This window comes from Copadichromis virginalis, linkage group LG13 (assembly GCF_057382275.1).
Source record: "Copadichromis virginalis isolate Kocher_CV1m ecotype Utaka linkage group LG13, C_Virginalis_male_GT1.1, whole genome shotgun sequence".
Taxonomy (NCBI): domain Eukaryota; kingdom Metazoa; phylum Chordata; class Actinopteri; order Cichliformes; family Cichlidae; genus Copadichromis; species Copadichromis virginalis.
The window spans coordinates 19,078,844-19,099,886 of NC_140630.1; the positions used below are offsets into that span (position 1 = coordinate 19,078,844).

General features: G+C 40.8%; 2 protein-coding genes across 3 annotated transcripts; both read left to right on the plus strand.

Annotated features, from left to right (window-relative positions):
- Window positions 1–2,530: 2,530 nt before the first annotated feature.
- On the plus strand, window positions 2,531–9,538 carry ubtd1a (ubiquitin domain containing 1a). 2 transcript variants are annotated; one of them, XM_085477787.1, is made up of 5 exons: window positions 2,531–2,849; window positions 3,196–3,282; window positions 7,679–7,906; window positions 8,386–8,571; window positions 8,690–9,538. In XM_085477787.1, exons 1-5 carry the CDS (start codon window positions 2,798–2,800, stop codon window positions 8,902–8,904), a joined length of 768 nt encoding a protein of 255 aa, XP_085333913.1. In that variant the 5' UTR covers window positions 2,531–2,797; the 3' UTR covers window positions 8,905–9,538. The 2 variants fall into 2 exon arrangements, with proteins under 2 accessions (XP_085333913.1, XP_085333914.1); XM_085477788.1 differs by lacking the exons at window positions 2,531–2,849; window positions 3,196–3,282 and adding an exon at window positions 3,716–4,732.
- Window positions 9,539–10,621: 1,083 nt separating this feature from the next.
- rrp12 (ribosomal RNA processing 12 homolog) lies at window positions 10,622–20,512 on the plus strand. Its single transcript, XM_085477789.1, has 34 exons — window positions 10,622–10,852; window positions 11,929–12,152; window positions 12,271–12,354; window positions 12,469–12,545; window positions 12,875–12,980; window positions 13,066–13,182; window positions 13,333–13,471; window positions 13,583–13,710; window positions 13,804–13,902; window positions 14,000–14,091; window positions 14,177–14,288; window positions 14,387–14,487; window positions 14,597–14,711; window positions 14,795–14,937; window positions 15,016–15,137; window positions 15,238–15,302; window positions 15,401–15,563; window positions 16,127–16,281; window positions 16,770–16,837; window positions 17,199–17,292; window positions 17,405–17,563; window positions 17,679–17,759; window positions 17,845–17,950; window positions 18,061–18,168; window positions 18,260–18,417; window positions 18,491–18,582; window positions 18,687–18,842; window positions 18,935–19,107; window positions 19,200–19,310; window positions 19,390–19,436; window positions 19,528–19,606; window positions 19,716–19,783; window positions 19,874–19,956; window positions 20,056–20,512. Exons 1-34 carry the CDS (start codon window positions 10,714–10,716, stop codon window positions 20,156–20,158), a joined length of 3,867 nt encoding a protein of 1,288 aa, XP_085333915.1. The 5' UTR covers window positions 10,622–10,713; the 3' UTR covers window positions 20,159–20,512.
- Window positions 20,513–21,043: the final 531 nt, after the last annotated feature.

Here is a 21,043-nt window from a genome sequence, read left to right on the forward strand (position 1 = left end):
TGTTTTTAAGGGGTACTGTCACTGTTTTATAACACTATACAGTAAATACTTAGCTGTGGATATATATCAACATACATGTCAGCAATATATTCAGAGGTTTTTTTGTGGGGGGGGGGGGGTTTTGCCTTTTGTATGTTTTGCTTTAGGGTCACTTCCTAACTGCAGCTCTGGGGTTATGTCACAGTGTTACGCAGAGGGATGCAGCGTGAAGGGGTGGATTATTTGGAAATGCTGGCCAGATTTGAGCTGCAGATTCATATGAAACCTATTACATCACAAATAAGCACACGCTGCAGTTAAGATCCGTCAAGATTTGAGCGAATTCAAAGGTCTAAATAAACAAGATAGTGATAATGAAACTGTTTATGGAAAACATTACAGTTAGAAATAAGTAAATATTAAACATTTTGTGATTCATGCATTTGCTTGGTAAAATGAAAACAGTGCTGGTGTTGTCAGTTATGGGGCGGGGGGGGGGGTGTAAAATAAAGGCTGGCAGATAAAGAGAGCAGAGATTAAGCAGATTTCATCCTGATTGTAACCCTCGTTCACCCTGCTACTGCAAATCACACCCGCCCACTCACTGAAACACACACAAACACACCTGTCAATACACAGTCTCCCAGCAGATGTCAGCGTTTAACACGTGAAATATGGGCTTTGGACTCTTCATTGTTTAAAAGATCTGAATAATTGATAGTAAAGAGAAAGAAAAATCTTTTTTTTAATTATTATTATTTATTTATTTCTGTAACAAGTGATAATGTGAACTGCTGAGAGAAATTACTGAGCTAGATTTATGATGGCTGTGGGCCGAGCTTAGCATTGCATGTATGGTACAAATTAGTTGTGGGCAGTTTTGACAGCTGCATATGCAACCAAATGTGTTTTTGTGAAGGTCAAAACAAGGTGAGGGAGATCGCGAGATGAGTGGCTTACATAATCTTTTAGCCCTCAGAGAACTGGATGCTCAATTCTATGTACTCAGTATTCAGGAATTATATGTCATGCCACTGTGGGAGACTGAACCTTGTCCAAAACAAAACACTGATGCATCTCACCTCATCAGACACGTCAGGTTATTTATATTATGTGTTTCTTTTTTTACACTTTCTTGTGTACACTCTAAATGAACTAACGGATAAGCTGTGCTTTTTGTGCCAGGACTAAACTTGGCATGGATTACCATGTGCCTAGACAAGGATACAGCATAATCGTGACTTTTTGGGCATAGGAACACTAGACAGCCACCTATGGTGTCACCAGCTGGTGAGGTGCAAAAATGGAGTAAAAGCTATTTTTTCATTGCTCCTGATTAACTTTTAAAAGCTATAGCTTGTAAACACTGCTCATCATGAAATAAACCACTGATATAGACAGGAGACTACAAACTATAGGAAACTCTGGAGCAGGCTGACATTTTTAAAGCTTTTGTGACCTCTGTGATTCACTTGGGCGCACTGCTAAGAAAAACAGGTTGGGGATGTTGTCTGCAAATGTTAGCTCACAACACAATAACTTGTAACAGAGATGCCTTTATATTTGTGCAGGTGTGTCCTACAGGTGTGGGTTGATGGGAGTCAGTTGGTTGTAGAATGATGTTCACGCCCTGAAACTGTCACTGATGTCCTCGTATAGCAAATTTAGATATTTCAATGTGGACAGTCTGTGTGCTGTCACCTAAATATAGGAAAAAAAAAAATAAGATGCTTGCGAGAGGTCTACACACAACTGTCTGTGAGTGGTTCATTTTAAAATTCAATTCAATTTTATTTACACACAACAACAGTCCCCGATTATAAAAGTTAGAAAACGCAAGAATGTTACACACATTTACACATTTTATGCATTCATCCATAGTTATTCATAACTACTAATTACTCACAACACAAATACAGGATTAGTCAGGATTTAACATATTCACAGTTTGTGGACACCTTAGTCAGATGAGCTGTCCCACACTGATTTAGTGTTTCACACTTTGTTAGGCAACATGTTACTCAGATTCAGTGTTGTGGAGGGGAGCACCCACCCACCAAAATAGACCGAACAGGCTGTAAATTTCAGAAGCTTGATTAGTTTTTCTTCGGAAACTTTGTTGAAATAGCATATTTGTATGTGACAGATTGTGCACTTTCATGTAGTTGAAACTGTAGATAGATGAGTAACAGTTGTGCCGGTGGTGTTTTTCTTGAATTAACTAAAACTGCAGTTGTTTGTAGTAGAAATGTCACGTTTTATGGAGACCACAGTATAGCATCAATTAACCTAAGAATGATAAATAAAACTTCCGCCATTCATTTCAGAATAAAACCCCAGTTGAAAAATGTAACAATATATTGTGCAATAACCCAATAAATTCATTTTAAAGGTTTTGTCTTTGACAGGACTTATTTTAGAGACATTTTCCTGTCGTTTCAAACTCTAAATGGTGGTTAAAAGACGGCTAAATTATGTTTCAGCCATCCTATTATCCCGAAGGAGCGGTTTAGCAGTTTCCTGTCTTGTTCTGACGCGACCGCTCTAAGTTACGCATGCGTACAGACTGCAAGTCTTTAATTCTGGATCAGTGTGGACGGATTGTGTTGGTAGGCTGTGTACACTATGATTTGGAGGAAATGTGGATACTGATCGCATATTTTTGGAGAAACGGCTGAGATTTATTAAAGGCTCTGCAGAGGCCACCTGGACACATCGCCTCTGCACAGACACACTGGGTCTGTGCCTGTCCTCCTACTTGGCTGATTACCTCTTCTGCTGATCGTCGCGTGAGACTCTAACTTCACCTGAAGTTCGGATGTGGCAGGCAAACTGCAGACGAATGCATAATCTAGCAGACTGGATTTCCGGTATGTAAAATAAATATATGCATTGATTTGGATTCATTAAAAAAATGTAAGAGTGCAAAAACACAACTCTGGACGCGTGCGTGGGCAATAATCAGCTGGCATTAGCTTCAGGCGCGTGTCCCCGTCAGCTGGCGGTACACGTGACGTAAACACATCAGCTCGTCTGACCTCATAAGAACAAGGCGTGCTGAGCTGTCATTCCCTGATGGTGCTTTTCATATAAGGCACTTAATTTCACATCATTACCAACAGTTTATTTATGTGACATTATTGCACGTTCATTTCAAAGCGTTTATATTCGAAAATATGTAAAATATGACAGATTTCTCCTTGATCTGAAATGTAGGGACAGTGATGGGAGGCTGTGTGGGGAGGAGTAGGATGGATGGACAAGGGAGTGCCCGAAACTCGACAAGGAGCAAAAAACGCGGAGGTAAGAAGCTGGACATTGGCTTCGCAGATGTTGAAATAAGTGCAGCTTCATACTTAGGACATCATGTCCGCAAAGCACAAACCAGCAATGGCTTTCTCTACATCTTTGCTGACTTGCAGTTTGTGGTGATGTAACTCTTGAGCTTGAGTGACCCTTCTAATATTCCTCCTTGACCAGCACTTTTGTATTAAATTATTATTTTCCAATATTACCATCGCGGTAGGGAGATTACTGTATAGTGATGTATTTAAGCACATCAGTTAAACACTACATAATAATGGGACTTACTGTCATTGAATTCAACCAATACAACGAGACACTTTCTGCATTTTTATTTACACTACATATACATTCATGTAGCACCTGCCAGATGGGCTGTAAGATAAAGCCTCAGGGTTTCAGGTGTTGCATCCTAGCTACACCTTTGTTATTCTGAATACTTATAGTTTCAGGTGTTAAATGTGTCGTGGCTTAGTCATGTGTCTAATCTGGGTTTAAGGACCTGGCCTGATAGGACAGATTATATAAACACTGTTCAATCCATTCACAGAGCCTGTGTGCTGTGTGCTGCGCTAGACTGCCATTCATTATGCATTGAGCAGCAGCAGGAGCCTCAACAGAGAGTTTTTCAATCAGAGATTGACCTACTTGGTACATGATGTGCTTTATGTGCAAAACACATTCATATGCAGAAGGAAATACATTACCTGCAAGACAGGCATGACCTCTTAGACATTTCGATCACCATCATAAGCTCAGACCTCACAGTTTGGTGAAATTCAATGAACTGCCTCATTGTCAGTTGTGAGAAAGTAGCATCGTATTTCTATAATTATCACAGCCTTAGAAAAGAAAAAGAATCGCCTGTTCAGGACATTTCCTCGAAGTAGACATTGGCTTTCCTTTGAATCAGACTGTAATTGTCTGACAACGGTTTATTGTGTGCTAATAGGTTTAGCACTTTGCCTCTGAGTATTTTTATCCCAGCTCTAAATAGAGCTGATAGGATTAGGGCTCTTGTGTAAAGACGCCACCTTCTGCCAAGGACACTCAACTTGCTCTCCTCCTATATTCTACCTGTTTCCATGAATTGATTCAAAGTTATTTTGGGGTTGTGGTGTGTTTGTTAGTAGAAGGGGATAAAAGTGGTGGGGGATCAGTCATTTTTCAGCAACTGGGGAAATGTAACAATGATTAGCAGAGCTGTGATTCTTAGTCTGCGCAGCTTGGTGAACTAGATCAGGCATTTGTTTCTTCAAGCTGGTCCGACCGAGCGGAGACTGTCCTCTTCCTCGGGATCGTTCACTGTAGCTCATCGTTAAGGATTTCTGATGTACAGCAGTTTGGCGCATATCAAACCTCAGTGACAGAAGAGCAATGGGAGTACCAAACTCAAGGGAATACAATTACTATCAGGTTCCAAATTCCCCTTTGAAGATTTTGCTTAAAAGTAAGTATAGATTTTTGTCAGGGGTGGAAAAAGTTACTCTGGGTGCAATAAAATGCCCCAGAGGGGTATGTGTTATAGTCTTTACTAATGTTTTTGCTGTTATAATCCCATTATGTAGTGGTAATTGGTAAATTAGCATTTGAAGCGCAGCTGAAAAACTGATTTACAATAACAAATGAAAATCAAATTGTATCTTCAGTGCTGCCTTTGACTTTAATACTTTCATGATGATCCATTAAAGCCTGCTTTAATGGATCATCATTTTATTAGTTAAAACATTTAAGGTGTAAAAGCTGCAAAGCTTTTGCACCTTAAGTGTATCTTAAATGTATGAAGACTTTGTTGATCATTTTTTTACTTGCACAGATGTTGACATATCTGACTTTGTGTATTTTTCTATTATCTATTATACAGTTATTATGAACTTAGTATTACATGCACATTTTACAGTAGGTAGATACAACACTGCTCACAGATCCTGCTTATAGTGGTTGTTTAAAATGATATATAAAATCATACTGCATAAGCAGCAGGTCTACATTAGACCTTTTAATCTCATTCCTGTTATTGCAGAGATTTACTTGTACCATTCTTTTTTTTCTTTTCTTTTTTTACTTCCACCTGCACATTTTAGCTCAGGAAAGTCAAACTTGCTCACTCGCTTCAGTTTAAAGTGCTAATCTTTCCAGGGAGCTAGTCTTACAGCTAAAGGACATGCTGTCAAATCTGATCTCCCTCTACGCAAACACTAACACTGACAAACTGAGTACAGCAGCGAGGTGGATGAAACATTTTTATATTTTGTAGGTCGTCATCACTAAGCACTGATTGCATCTGCTTCAATCTAGTAAACACAACCAAAGCAAAAATGCTTGTACATACTGTTATGTAACAAAATGTACAACCAGGAAATAAAATCTGGCATGTTTTGTTCTGCACTCTCATTCTGAAAGTCTTAGACTTGCACAATCCCAAAACTGTCACTGTGTATTTTCCCATGTCTACTGGCAGGGTCACTTGTTAGGATTCCAGACAAACAATCTAATTTGCATTTGTTTGGCTGGCATGTTAATTTAGTTTTGCATGTGTGCCTGGCTGCATAATCAACATTACACGGGCTAAAAATAAATGTTTTTGTAAGAGAAGTAAAAGCAAAGAATATAATAAAGCTGCAAACACTGGAACAGGGTGGCATCATTTTATATAGCTGTCTCTAGATTTTAGGGGTATTCTGCTCATGGGTTTAGAAGTGTGGGACAGTTCCAGTTTGCACGTCATTTTTAATGCATAAAGTGTAAATTATAAATAATATAAATGTCGTACTTCTGCGTGAAAGCTCAGGCTGAAAGTTTGATATAAATGAACTTGCAAAGCTTTAACATTCTGATGTGCTCAGGCTGGACATGTCTGTTTAATTCAATCCTAAGGGTAATGTGGGAGGAATATAAATCACATGAGACAGAATAAAGTAAACAACTTAAATGTAAAAAATTTTAATGAGTAAAAAACAGTAATAAATGGCAGAATAACTTAATAAGCAGTTCAAAAGAATACATTTAATATAACCATATGTGCTCATTTTGTTATCGGTCTTTAGGATTAAGGTGTCTATGTACAAATTTAATTCAACCAGACAAATTTTGGGGGAATTCACCAACTGAAATTAGCAAATTTGTCATATAACTCAAAACATAATTTTACATTGGAATTTAGTAACAATGTTTTGAGGCCTCTTGTACTGTGTGGTCAGTGTTATAATATTTCAGCTGGTTTCTAGATCAGTGCTACAGAAGATGTCTTTAATATCTATGTCTATTGGGATGTGTATCATTGCTAAATGTTATTTAAGATTTTATAAAGGCTTCCTTTGATCTTGTTGGAAAATCAGGTTTGAAAGGGACAAAACCACGCTTTGCAGCAGTTTGTAAACACTCCGTAATTCGATAAAGTGACAGTGTAATTGAGTTGTAGTGGCTTTGTGTTTGTATTTATGCGTGCGTGCAGTGGCAGATCTGTGTCTGTTGGCTGCCTTTCATTGGCTAAAGGGTTGTCATCTTTCTATCCAATGCCTTAAGGGATAGGCACAGATAAATCCTGTTATGTGGGACCTGCTTACTGCCTATAATCCACTGGTGTTTGCTTGTGAGTGAGCGCCTGTCCGTGCGCATGTGTGTATTACTGGCCACTGCAGTAATCCACAGCACTATAAATAATCACTTTGATTTTCCTCTCTCTGTGAAGCAAATTGACTTTTTGGTACACCAGTACTGCAGCTATACACCAATAGCTAGCAAAGAAACACCTGCAGTAGGTGTACAAAATACTGCTGCTGGAGCTCTGATTTAAAGAAAACGAAAGAACAAGACCAAAAAAAAGCGCATTTTGGTTACTGGCTATAGTCAGCCTATGCAGAAACTGCTAAATATCACAGATAGTGACTGTGGTGTGTGTGTGTGTGTACAAGGTATTAAGATGAGCTTTTTGTCCCTTTTTGTGTTTACATGACTCAAACCAAGAACATTTAATGCATTCAGTGCATTTATACCTACATTCTTTTAAGGACACTTCACATCAGAGTAAAACAAAAATATTTCCTGACCTTGGCTGTCTGATGTAATAGTACAGAGCTCAGGCGTTTTTTTTTGGAGCAGTGATGTCCTTATCCACTTTAGTAGACATCGACGTAATAAGTAGTTTACTACCAGATACCTGGATTCGCACCATGTAATCTCTTTATTATGTAATTAGAATAAATTAGCAACAAAGTTTTTTTTCTTTGTTTGTTTGTTGTTTTACTTTTTATAAACTAGAAGTTGTTTTCAAAAGCGTAGCCCGGATTATTTCTGCGTCACAGTCTCTTGGTCATTTCTTAGAGCAGTCTGTAAAATTAGATTAAACACCTCTCTTTCTTTTTTTTTTTTTACCCCTCCCTCTCTTTTTGTTAAGGACGCAATGAGCCTCTAAAGAAAGAGCGTCCAAAATGGAAGAGTGAGTACCCGATGACTGAGGGCCAGCTCAGGAGCAAGAGGGATGAATTTTGGGATACAGCTCCGGCCTTTGATGGACGCAAGGAAATCTGGGACGCACTCAGAGCGGCAGCCCTGGCTGCAGAGTGCAATGACCTGGAGCTAGCGCAGGCTATCGTGGATGGTGCCTGCATTACATTACCACATGGTATGCAAACACACATACACAAAATCCCCTTTGAGATATGAAAGCATAATTTGGCTATAAATTATACGCTGTAAGTGGACTAGACCTCCCATTGTAAATGCAGAGCTCACTGTAATCATTTGTAAAAGTCAAAGAACAGTTTGCTGAATCCCATCAACTGTGCAGAGATTACTGTTGTAGTAGTTACATAATAGTCGCAGTACTGCATGACCACTGTGAGTGGTCTGATGCACTGAAAGCCCTGGTGGTGTTAGCTGGAAAAAAAAAGCAGTCCTCACATAGTCTTCTCACATGCTCATCTGCTTTTAACTGCTACTAATGGAAGAAAAGTGATGCTCAGACAGGATTTCTTAACAGTTGAAATGAGGGGACATGTGTAGCTCAAGGTTAAAGTTGTGTATGTTGTGGAGAGGGATAAGGGTTTTTTTTTTTTTGGTTTTTTTAACTGGTTGTTTATCTGGGTTATTTCTCTTCTGCAGGCTCTCTCACAGAGTGTTACGATGAGCTGGGCAACCGCTATCAGCTCCCAGCGTACACTTTAGCCCCGCCTGTCAACCTCATCACTGAAACATCCAGCGACAGCAAGGTTTCCGAATCGACGCAAAAACAATCTCAGCCCTCTCCGAGCAGAGAAGAGTTCCAGCTACGGGTGCGATTATCAACTGGTAAGACTTGGAATTATGCATCTGTATATCTCTAAAAATCACGTTATGCATGGATTGTTGGAAATGAGATTTTTTTACCTGGATAAAAAGATCTGTGTCAACTCTACTTCTCCCTTAGGAAAGGATGTGCGTCTCACAGCCAGCATGGCAGACACCATCGCTGAGCTAAAGAAGTTACTAGAAGAACAGGAAGAAATTGATGTGTCCCGCCAGAGGTGGTTCTTTTCTGGGAAGCTTCTGACCGACAAGACTCGCCTGCAAGATACTAAAATCCAAAAGGAATTTGTCGTCCAAGTGATTGTCAATATAAATCCCTCAGTCATAACTAACTGAGGCAAATAAAGCAAGGTGAAGAAAAGATCATGAATGTGCCAGAGGTGGGCTGCTGGAACAGGAGTTGGTGACATTACTGTCCAGTTAATTCTGCGGTGGAATTTTGTGTACATTTTTATATAAAAATATATTGCTTTTTGTATTGCTCCTTTTTCTATTTTTCCTTTTTCCAAATGGGGAAAAAAGCACTGAAACACTTTAGGTGAAAAGTAGAGCCCTAAGATGCACATCCCAGTGTCCGTCTATTTGTGAAGCCATGAACTCACAGCTTTGTTGTTTACATGGGTTTCCCTTCTTGTCATGTTTGTTTGTTCTGGTGCTTATGAATAAATTAAATATGGTTCACCTCAGAATTTAGACAAAAATCTTTCTTTCTAACTCTTTTACTTTCATCTGTTTAGGTAGTAGAAATGTTCACTGTATGTTGTTTGCTCATGTGCACACTGTTTTCATTTCACTACTGTACATTCATGGTAAAGACAGGGAATGTAATGAAGGCACCTTTTTTAAAGGGAATAAGAGATGACCAGACTTGCTTTTTTAATTTTATCACTATGAACAAGAAGGTGTAGTTTGATGTACAAATATGATGCTCACTGTACTTGAATAACTTAATAAATATTATAAATTTAAAGTTGTTCTTTTCATTTATTTATTGGCACCAAGATCTGCAATTGGAACTGGATGTTCCCAATAAGGGTTGGACCCCCTTTTGCTGATGAAAATCTCTCAGTTAACTCACTGTCACTGTGGTCATAATATGGTTAACAATACTGAGGTAGGCGCTGACATTTAAATGATGCTCAGTTGGTGCTAAGGGGCCCAAAGTGTGCCAAGAAAATAACCCCCACATCATTACACGACCAGCAGCAGCCTGAATCATTGATACAAGGCAGGATGGATCCATGCTTTTGTGTTGTTTACGCTAAATTCTGGCCCTACCACTTGAATAACACAGTAGCAACCGAGACTCATCAAACCATGCAGCATTTCTATAATCTTTGATCGTGCAACTTTGGTAAGCCCGTGTGACTGTTCTTGCATCGCAGGATTGTCACCAGCTGGTCTTCTGCTGTTGTAGCCCATCTCTATGTTGTGCCTTCAGAGATGCTCTTCTGCATACATTATCTGAGTTATGTTACCTTCATGTCCTCCATTCTCCCTTGATCTCTGGCATCAACAAGACATTTTTGCTCACTAGATTTTCTTTTTTTCAGGCCATCATCTGTAAGAGAGATGTTTGTGTGAGGAAAATCCCAGCAGATCAGCAGTTTCTGAAATACTCATTCCAGCCTATCTGACACCAAGAACCACACCACCTTCAAAGTCAATTAAATCTCCTTTCATCCCCTTTCTGATGCTTGGTTTAAACTTCAGCAGGTCATCATGACCATGTCTACATGCCTAAATACACTGAGTTGCTGCCATGTGATTGGCTGATAAGATGTTTGTGATAAAGCAGTTGAAAATGTGTACCTAAAATGGCAGACGGGTGTAATGACTGGCTGTATTTTTGTATCATCGTTCTTTTTATATGGTTTTATATGCCACACCTGACAAAGCTATACTTAAATTAAGGTCACGGGTTTCCTTTATCTGCAGAAGAGGTCATATCTCTCTTTAGACGATGGCAGTCAGGGTAGTTGCAGTCATGGACCGTAGGCTCGTGTTATTCACGCTGTCTGTGGTGGACAGCGCCATCTTCAGGAAACATAACTTGTGACACGTGAGCAAAGCTGTGACGTAGTTTGGTAGGCGACAGAATCGGGCACAGTTGGTGGTGTAACGTGATTATTTTCAGTCCCGAAAATGGTGAAATCGGGGAAACTTCGCTCTGGGACGGCGTCGAAGCTCAAACGGTGGAAAAAAGGACACAGCAGCGACTCTAACCCGCAGACGAGTCGCTTCCGTCAGGCTGCTAAAAGCCGCTTCTTCAGCCGACCCACCGGTAAGCGTTCCCTCTACACGTGGGTCTCCGGCTAGCGTTAGCCATTTAATCTTTCTAGGTTTTGACACAATCAGCAGCCACATTCAAGCTGCTGGCAGAAACTTTAACGTCATATCGCCACATCTATATCTTTTTGTCAGGTTAAATAACTTGTATGTCAGTTTAGTTTTAGAGCAACAGCTACTTGTGTGTTTGGAGCTCAAAGACCAAGCTATCATCTTTAGTTGTGTAAAAGTATCTGCCCTGCACCTATTAAGCCTAGAAAAGATGTGCTTTACAATAAATGTGCAAAGTTTGTCAGTTATTAGACGCAAATGTGGTTGTTTTGGCTCTGTAGCCAGCTGATTGTATGAGCAACAGCATGTTTAGGTTTGAACATCCAGCTGTGATTTGAGTATTTACATCAGCACACTGGGTGAAGCGTCCCCTTTACTTATCTGGTCTGCTTAATTATGAGAGTCCAAAGTAACTAAAGAATAGTGTAGCAATAGTTAGGATGGTTATTGGTAAGATATTGTTGTCGTCAGTGGTGATCTAAGTTCAGACTGTCAATTCACTTTATTGATTCCTGCTCAGTTTTTTCCCTAAGACTAAAAGGTTGGCCTGTACATATTTTCAGCATCAGCTGTTTTATTATTGAGTCTGAACATATTGTAGAAACAAAATAGGAAAACTGGTTGCATCGGACTAAGGTGTGCAAAGGCTCCAATACTTTGGGATTGTCTTTACTGTTTTGGAAATGTCTGAAAAAGCATGCATGCATGGAAAATTAGATGATAGGTTTGGTGGCATGCAACTATGATTGACTGGTTGATTTGGTAGTGGTTCACAGTTAGCATGCCTAAATAAAAAGCAGCTTGGTCTCCTCCTCTTTGGGAAGGTTAATTGATTTTTTTGTTTTTTTTTCCCAAGTCAACCACATGCTTGTGCAGGTGAGGTTAGGTAATCCGTCAGTCAAAGGGAAAAACTAAAGGTCGCGCTTTCTTGCACATCTGTCTCCATGTCTAATTTGGGGTCAGAATTTGGTGTAATAAGGTTTTAGAATTCAGTTTTTGTTTTTTGTTTTAACCCCACAGGAAAGAGTGATCTCACAATCGATGCTCTCAAGCTTCACAATGAGCTGCAGGCCGGTCCGCTGGAGATCGGCACTCGTAAAGATGCCGCCATGGAAGAAGAGCCAGAAGAGGCTGTATCACAAAGAAGTTCGGGTACCTTCCTCAGTGGCCTATCAGACTGCTCCAACCTTACCTTTAGAAAGGTGCAGCGCTTCTGGGAGTCTAATTCAGCTGCACACAAAGAGGTGGGCATCACTTTTATGATGGGCCATTTATTGATAACATTTTAGTTTGTGTGCTGTTTATATTGTGAGCAAAGCTGGACAGTGAGCTTCCCTGCAGCTCTAACGTTGTCTTCTACAGATCTGTGCCGTGTTGGCAGCCGTTACTGAAGTGATCCGCAGTCAAGGTGGGAAGGAGACTGAAACAGAGTACTTTGCTGCTTTGGTGAGTGCTTTTTTAAAAAAGATTCTTTTAGATTTTATGGTGTGGTTTGCTCGAAAGGCAACGTAAATCAAGGTTTTGTTTTTCAAAATCCACTAAATCTTATTTTCCCCTAAGATGACCACCCTGGAGGTTGTGGATACAGCAGAATCCCAGGCTGCAGTGGCATACCTCCTCAACCTTGTCATGAAACGGTAGGACCCAAATACTTAAATGTTACTCCACTAAGCAGCACTGTTTCCTCACAATAAGAAGTTTCCTGGTTTGAACCCTGGCTTGGGACTTTTTTTTTCTCTCTCTCTTGAGTTTGCACGGTCTCTCAACCGTGGGTTTACTTAGGCTTCTTCTCACAGCTCAGAGACATGCGTGTTAGGTTAACTGATGATATTCTCCACCCGCCATCGACAGAAAGTAGAGAAAGTCCTTAAAGTGTTAAGATATATAAGCGTGGCTTATAATGTCCACAATAAATTCAACTGGTGTGTTGCATTTTTCCATCTGCTTGACGTGTTGCATTCCTTAGTGTTCCTGCTCCGGTCCTCAAGTCGAAGTTTTCCGACACCACCAAGGCTCTGATGGATGTCATGTCCAAACAGGCCACATCTGACACTACCTCGGCACTCAGATGGGTAAGTGGGCTTGTTTCTGTGTCTGTTTGGCTCTTCTTTTGACAACTGCAGCAATGCTTAGCTTTGTTATTTTTCTCCTCTGCAGATACTGTCATGTCTGGCCACTCTATTGAGGAAGCAGGACGCATCTGTGTGGACTTACCCATCTACTCTCCAGGCTTACCATGGCCTTCTCAGCTTCACAGTGCACAACAAGCCTAAGGCGAGTCCCACCAACCTGCTCGTAACTGCTCAGCCACACTAAACAGATGCGTTCAGTCTGTCTTGGATTTACTGCTCATCAGCTGTATTAAACATTCAGTGAAATACTAAAAGTGAGGACATTTGTGCCATTGAATTTTTTTCCTTTCAGGTCCGTAAAGCAGCACAGCAAGGTGTTTGCTCCATTCTTAGAGGCAGTGACTTCCTGTTTACAGAAAATGCTCCAGCCCATCATCCTGCTGCAGTTACCACAGCCAAATTCTGCACAAAAGAAATGGAGCAAGCAGGAGGTGAGACAACAGGTTTATTAGGACCGCGGGTTGTTCTCTATATGATGAAGATTTGTGCGACTCTATGGCTGTCCAGCAGGTTGTGGGTAATGTTTGTGTTTTTCCCCATAGGCAGTAAAGAGGACACAACCGCACTCCATGTGCTTGGCCTTTTGAAGGAGCTGATGGGGACGTTTCCTCTGGGAGCTGTCAAGTCCTGTTGTGAGACTCTGCTGCGAGTGATGACACTCAGTCATGTGGTGAGAACACAAAAATATTCATAGGTGCTGCCAAATCCCCCTTGTTCATCATCGTGGATACTCAAATATAGTTGTCGATGTCTCTGACTGTAGTTGGTGACCGCTAGTGCCATGCAGGCCTTTCATCAGCTGTTCAGCGGGAAGCCCAATGCTTCGACGCTCTCACCAGAACTCAACGCACAGATCATCACTGTGAGTGAACATAAACCAAACAAGATTTTTAAAGTTCGATTTTTAGTTATAATACAAAGCTTGGTGTGAAAACTCAATTGTCATCTCTTATCTCCAGGCTCTGTACGATTACCTGCCCAGTGAGAATGATTTACAGCCGCTGCTCGCTTGGCTTGCTGTCATGGAGAAAGCGCACATTCACCTGGCGAGGTAATAAATGAAAACAGTACAACAGATTCCCATAACTGTGCATTTTCCAGTCCGACTGTTGGTCCACAACATCCTTGTCGTCTAGTTTGCAGAGTTCTCTGAGTTTGGGTCACCTCCCTCGCCTCTTTTCTGCTGCGATGTCCTGCTTGTTGTCACCTCACACTCAGGTGGTTTCTGCAGCCACCAACACATTAAAGGTAAGGGACAATGAAGATGGGTATCTTTAGCAGATGATGATGTAAATGCTTGTGTGCACGCTCCCAGATGAAGATTTATTCCTGGTTATCTCTTCCAGACGTTGTTGACTGAATGTGTTGCCTCTCCTATGGATGAAATGGGCACCGTCACTGGCACAGCATCTTCAGGGAACTCCTCCTATGTCTGCAAAATGTTTCGGTATGTTTCCTAGTGTTAAGCATGCTAGTCTGTCTTTTTTCCTTTTTGTTCTTAGGAACTACATATAAATGTTCATCATTACGATTGTGGCTGTGCATGTGTGTTTCAGTATTGTAGAAGAAGGATTGTCCTATCGCTTCCATGCCTCTTGGCCGTTTGTGCTGCAGATTCTGGGTTGCTTCTATCGAGTTGCAGGGAAACAAGCTCATCCCATCATGACTAAGGTATTGCCACAAAATTTTGCTGATCACTAGGCTGTCAAAGTAAGATAAGTTTGCTTAACTCAATGCTTTTTTGTCCTGGACAGTCTCTGCAATCTCTGGCAGACCTGCGCTCCACTCCTCATTTTGCCTTCAGTGGAGAGTTGGACCTGGCTGTAGGAGGAGCTGTGGAGAGCATGGGGCCCGAAGTGGTGCTAGGTGCCGTGCCTCTCAACATCACTGGCTATGAGTAAGGACACAAACATAGTAGTATTCTTGATGTTTTTATTGCTTAACAAATTAACAAACTTTTTTTTTCTTTCTTCAGCGATGACTTGGAGTTCCCACGCAGCTGGCTGGTCCCAGTCATAAGAGATCATGTGAAGAACACTCATCTTAGTTTCTTCACTTCCTATTTCCTCCCTCTGGCTTCTACACTTAAACAGAGAGGTAAACAAAAAGGGGTATGGTCCTTTGGAGGGTTAGGTAGAACAAAGGTGCATTTTCTGGCTTGTGTGTACTGATAGATTGCTCTGTGATTGTGTTGTAGCTGTAGAGTTGGAGCAAACAGGGCAAAAACTGGAGGCCAAAGTCTATGACACCTTACAGCTTCAGGTACTTTTACAAACTTCATGTAAATAAGTAAACAGAACCACTTGATGAATTATTACAATTTTTTAGCGCGTGTTGCTTTCTTCTTTTTCTTTCTTTAGATTTGGACCATGCTTCCTGGCTTCTGTACGTGCCCTGTGGACGTGCTGACAGCTTTTAAAGGCATTGCCCGCACTCTTGGTATGGCTGTCAATGAACGGCCAGACCTGAGGCTCACAGTATGTCAGGCCCTACGCACCATTATCAACAAGAGCTGCTCAACAGGTAGGAAAACACATGGTCAAACAGTAAGAGAACAATATAATCCTATGTCTACTCAATTATGGAAACATTCATAACCCTGAGTATTTTGGTCAATATTAACATTGTGTTTATCCAACATGATTATTCATTAACTTTAGAAGCAACATCCACTTATTGAACTTAAATGTCTCAACAGTGGATCACCTTAAACTTTGAATATAAGTCGATTACAACAAAAATGAAATTGAAGTGAGATGCAGAGTCATAGAGGTAAGATTCAGAAAAAGACCATGAAGCCTGTCACAAAGAGCACATTTGGAGGCCAGTGCCACAGCGCTGGTGGTCAGAGCTTTCAAAATGGGAGGCCTGGAGGTTCACATGAAAAGAAAAGACAGAAGTTGATTTGTATAATTGGAAGAGAAACAGTCCCTTAATACAAGATCATCATTTCTTTATGCCCTTTATCTTGTTGTAATAATTGAAAGATAAAAAGGTATCTGGGGGTTAAATCAAGTCACCCAACACTTGAATCTTCTAAATTTGTTCATTTACAGTGTTTTGTGTCCTTTTTTTTTCCACTGCAGAAGAAGAAAAGGCCGAAGTGGGCCGCTTCTCTAAGAATTTCCTGCCCATCCTTTTCAATGTGTACAGCCAGCAGCCTGCTAATGGAGAGTCTGGAACCTACAGGATGGCTGTGCTGGACACCATCAAAGTGTATTTGGGTATCACTGAAATGCCGGTTAGTACGGCTTATTTTTCTTGCATTCTTTCGCACTAAATTGCATGCAGTTACTGCCATATTGAACACTTTTTGAAGTGCTCCAGTCATTGAGAGCTGATCATGCACTATATGGTCAGAAGTACTGGGCCACCTACACTTTGCCATGAAGCTCCTGGCACACAGTTTTTGTGCTGATGTTAATGGCAGAGGTGGTTTGGATTCTTTTACAGACTATGAGCCTCAGCACTCAGTGTGCCTGCTCTGTAACCTAAATGTTTCCATTTCCAACAATGCCACTTGTAGACATGTAATAACCTGACTTGTTGCAATGAGCTCTTTAATATGATGTGTGGCCCAGTACTTTTCATACGACATATTTCAGCGTATCTAATCTGAATTTGTACAGAAATTAATATATTTATAGGCAATCAAGGCCATCATAGGCCATATTTCTTATGCTGGTTTATCACTAATGATAATAATAAAAAAAAAATATCAACCCTCAGATGATCTGCACATTCCTGCAAAAAGCCACAGAGAGGTTGACCAGCGCAGAATCAAATGAGTTCATACGGTAAGTCATAAATGAGAATCTCTTGCCATCACCTTCTCTCCTTCTGAATCGGTGATTTATATACACTGAGCTACATGAGCCAGAGGATTAAGAAGTGAGTGACATTGGTCATCTTTTTAAAATGTAATAGTCTGCTCAGGGAACCTTGGGTCTTGTCATTCATTTGGATATTATGCAATATCCACTTAGGTATGGGTGGAAAAAACCCCAGTGCACCTCTGATTTCACTCTCTGATGCCAGCAGTCTCCTTCAGCAGAAAATTACACAAAACCTGATCAGGAACAGCTTGAGGAACGAAGCCTCTAAACATCCCCCATTGTCTAATTGATTCTTTTTGTTTTGGCTTTATTTGCATTTTAGGCTGTCAGTGATGGATCTTGTCGTTGCTATGGCTCCCTGTGTTGATGAAGTCACCATGACTAAAACCTTTGAGCTGATAAGGCCATATCTGGAGGTAAGAGCACTTGTAGTTTCTGATTTAAACCCATCAAACTTGAGTAGTATTCTTGTTAACTGTGTCTCTGTTGGTGCATTTTTTTTAAAAAATTGATTTATTTCTTTTTCAGACAAAAGAGCCAAGCATGCAGAAGAAGGCGTACCGTGTGCTAGAGGAGATGTGTGGAGGAGAGAGAGATGCATGTAGATTGTTTGTCATGTCCAATCTGGAAACACTCAAAGTCGTGCTGCTTGAGACTCTGAAAAACGCCTCTTCACCTGCAAAAAGGGTGAGTGTGCTGTTTGAAAGAGAAGTAAAATAAACGAGACACTCAAAGGGACTTTATATTTTGGTTTATACTGCTGTCTGATTTTTATCTTCCTGTTTGTATTGCTTTTCCACAGCCGAGACTTAAGTGTCTGAGCCACATCGTAAGAAGGTTAAATGAAGATCACAAAGACTTTATCACCACGCTGCTGCCAGAGGTATTGTCACAAACAAGTGCTGGCAAACACAGAGAGATGGACTACTGGTTTTTGTCAGTTTTTATAAGGATGTTGTGTCTTTCAGGTGATCATATGTACGAAGGAGGTGTCTGTTGGTGCTCGTAAGAGTGCCTATAATCTGCTGGTGGAAATAGGAAATGCTTTTGTCCGCTTCTGTGGAAATACTAAAGGTAACATACATACATATTGTTTCTGCTAAATTTGCACGGACCCAAATCTTTCCACAAAAAAACTTGATTGTAAAGGTTTGTAATTAGTTGCGCTTCCATCTCTGATCCAGATGCCATGGAGCAGTATTTAGTGATGGTGTATGCAGGACTCACGGGCTCCGTCACCATGATCACTTGCGCAGTGCTGGCTCTCACACGCCTTGTGTTTGAGTACAAAGGTAGGCCAGCTGACTTTCAGCAATTCAGTGGTGTTGATTTCAAGGTTTAGAGTCTCGGACTGGATTCAGTGTGCTTCCTTTTCTTTCTCAGACTCCATAGAGCTGACCACCATGGAGCAGCTGCTGCAAAACATTTGTCTGCTGCTGTCGTCTCATACCAGAGAGGTAGTGAAGGCTGCCTTAGGCTTCATCAAGGTCATCCTCTTCATCATGGACCCCAAGACCCTGGCCTCGCATGTCACTGTCATGGTATGTACTGTACATTGTAGTTAATGGAGTTGCATTATTTTATTTTATTAAATATTTTGTTGTTTTTGTTCAGATGGAAGGCATTGGAAACATTAGGGATGATATGAGAAGGCACTTCAGAACAAAGCTGAAGAACATCTTCACTAAATTCATCAGAAAATTTGGGTAAAGGCACCACATTCTTATAGATGCCATCAGGGCTCTGTCAGCTAGCTCGTGGCTCTAATTGTGTGTTTTGTTTTTGTTTTTTTTCCTTGCTGTGTGCTCAGTTTTGAGCTGGTGAAGAGTATGCTCCCTGCAGAGCACCACAAGGTGCTAGCAAACATCCGCAAGGCTGAGGCTCGGAACAAGAGGCGGAAACAGGCCACAGAGGAGCAGGACGACTCTGAAAGCGAGCAGGAAGCACCTAAAGCAAAGGGTGAAAGGTAGGCCGCTGTTCCCAACATAAAACCCTGCCTTTCGTCATGCATTTGCCCATCTCCTTCCTTTAAAAAACCAAAAACTTTCTGCCCTTAAGTATCGAGGAGATTCTCGCTGAGTCGGACAGTGATTTGTCAGAGGATGAAGGAAAGACTCGCGGTGCTCAGAAGAAAGCAGGCAAACAGCAGAAAGGACGGGCTTGGCTCAAAGAGGGAGAGGAAGATGACCCACTTAACTTCCTTGATCCTAAGGTTTCGCAGAGAGTGTTAGGTAAGACCATCTGTTTTGTTTTCAATGGGTGCTTTTTGCCTGCAGTTTAATTTCTGAACAAAAGTATACTCAGTTTTGTTGTCGTTTCATAGCCACAAACCCAGAGCTGAAGAAGAGTGCCAAGGCTGACCACGGCTTTAAAGTGACCTCAGATGGACGGTTGATCATTAAAGAAGATGAAGATGAGGATGTAAAGGACAAAGGTAAGTGAGATCCAGTGCTGATCCGTACATTGCTTAATGTGTGATCAGACAGTGATAACAATTTAAAAAAACCTCACAGATGGAGGTGAGATGGAGGACATCCTGGAAGAGGCTGGAGTCAAAAGTGTGAGTATTTAACCTTCAACCTACAGAGTTTGTCTTCTCTGGGACATTTCAGCACAATTTTATTTACTCTGTCCTTTCAAAATACCCTCAGAAAAAGTCACAGAAGAGGAAGTTTAATGATGACAACTTTGATGATGAAATGGACATCGAACCCCAGTTGAAATATAAAGGTAACTTAAATTGAATTAACTTTTTTTAGCAACTTAAACAAGTTGCTAAAAAAAAGTTTAAGCAATTTAAAACACGTCATACTAATTATACGTCTTCTTTTTTACGCAGCTGGAGGTTCAGGTATCCACAGACCCCTCGGACATGGCCAGGAATTTGGAGCCGATTACAAATCAAAGGTGAGTCTGAGAGCAGTAACTGGACTGTGATGTGGTCCTAGTTGTGAGCTGTAGTTCTGAATGGCTATTCTTTGGTCTTGCATTCCTCAGAAAGGAAAAGGAGATGTAAAGAAACAAGGGAAGCTTGATCCTTACGCTTACATCCCTCTGAAGAAGGCCCAGCTCAATCGCAGGTATGAGCAGCTGCTGTTACTGTGTAGATCTGTAAAACTCTGAAAGCTCTGGAGTTTAAAAATTTGGTTGGTAACATATTTTTATTTATTCTCTCAAAGGAAACGTGCCAAACTGCAGGGCCAGTTCAAGGGCATGGTGAGAGGAGCCCAGAAGGGGGCGCTGTCTGGAAAGAAAATGCAGAAGAAAAAGAGGAAAGCCTGAAAACAAACAGTATTTTCCTCACTGCACTCTAAATGCACTGTGTGCAATGGCATGTTCATGTATATGCCAAACGTTTGACTTACCTAGGATTTGTGTGTGTGTGTGTGTGTGTGTGTGTGTGTGTGTGTGTGTGTGTGTGTGTGTGTGTGTGTACAAAGGTGAAAGCAGTGTGTTATTAGACTTTGACATCTTTAAATGGTCCCTGACAGCTTTCACAGCAGCAGATGTTTTACAGGCTTCCCCTGCCTTAATGGTTTTTGTTATCCTTTGGCTGTACATCAGAGAAATGTTTCTGCTATGATGAACACGAGTATATTTATGTGCTGAAATATACAAACAATATTGGAAGTGTGATGCGTGTCCTGTTATGTGTTCTTTGGTCCCTTGAGGGTGCTGTAGGCTTCTGAATAGTCGAAAAGCTGCATTCCCGGAGCTTTTACAGCTCAATCTAAATGCACCATTAACTTTGTGGAATATTTGAACCTGTTATTGCTACTTAAGAGACTGAATCAAACAATGTAGGTTGCTTGTGCTATGGGGGTTAACATAAATTACTGTTATGTGATTCATTTTCCTTGGGTTGCTGTGAAATAAGTCATGTCAGCTACTTAAGACACATAAGAAATTTATGCCAATTAATTGTATTTTAACTTTTTCTTTTACAATAACCCCTAATTCCCAGTGAAACGTGGTTTTACATGTTTTCTAGCAGCATTTATGTGTAAATATATGACAAATGTATCACCTATTTTTAGAATTGTGAATTTGAATAGCACGTAAAGCAGTTGTCAGAATTTAGGAGTTATTTTGCAGATAGCTACACCTGATCAAATATGCCAATTGCATGGCAGTAAATCAGTACACTTAGTTATGTAGACTTAGTCA

What these genes read in the sequence shown, in the direction of transcription:
- ubtd1a (XM_085477787.1), top strand. Translation starts at nt 2,798, where the DNA reads ATGTGGCAGGCAAACTGCAGACGAATGCATAATCTAGCAGACTGGATT. An exon ending in TCTAGCAGACTGGATTTCCG is followed by an intron (nt 2,850 to 3,195) that starts GTATGTAAAATA and finishes TCTGAAATGTAG; the next exon opens with GGACAGTGATGGGAGGCTGT. An exon ending in CTGCATTACATTACCACATG is followed by an intron (nt 7,907 to 8,385) that starts GTATGCAAACAC and finishes TCTCTTCTGCAG; the next exon opens with GCTCTCTCACAGAGTGTTAC.
- rrp12 (XM_085477789.1), top strand. Translation starts at nt 10,714, where the DNA reads ATGGTGAAATCGGGGAAACTTCGCTCTGGGACGGCGTCGAAGCTCAAA. An exon ending in GAATCAAATGAGTTCATACG is followed by an intron (nt 16,838 to 17,198) that starts GTAAGTCATAAA and finishes TTTGCATTTTAG; the next exon opens with GCTGTCAGTGATGGATCTTG. An exon ending in AAATTCATCAGAAAATTTGG is followed by an intron (nt 18,583 to 18,686) that starts GTAAAGGCACCA and finishes CTGTGTGCTCAG; the next exon opens with TTTTGAGCTGGTGAAGAGTA.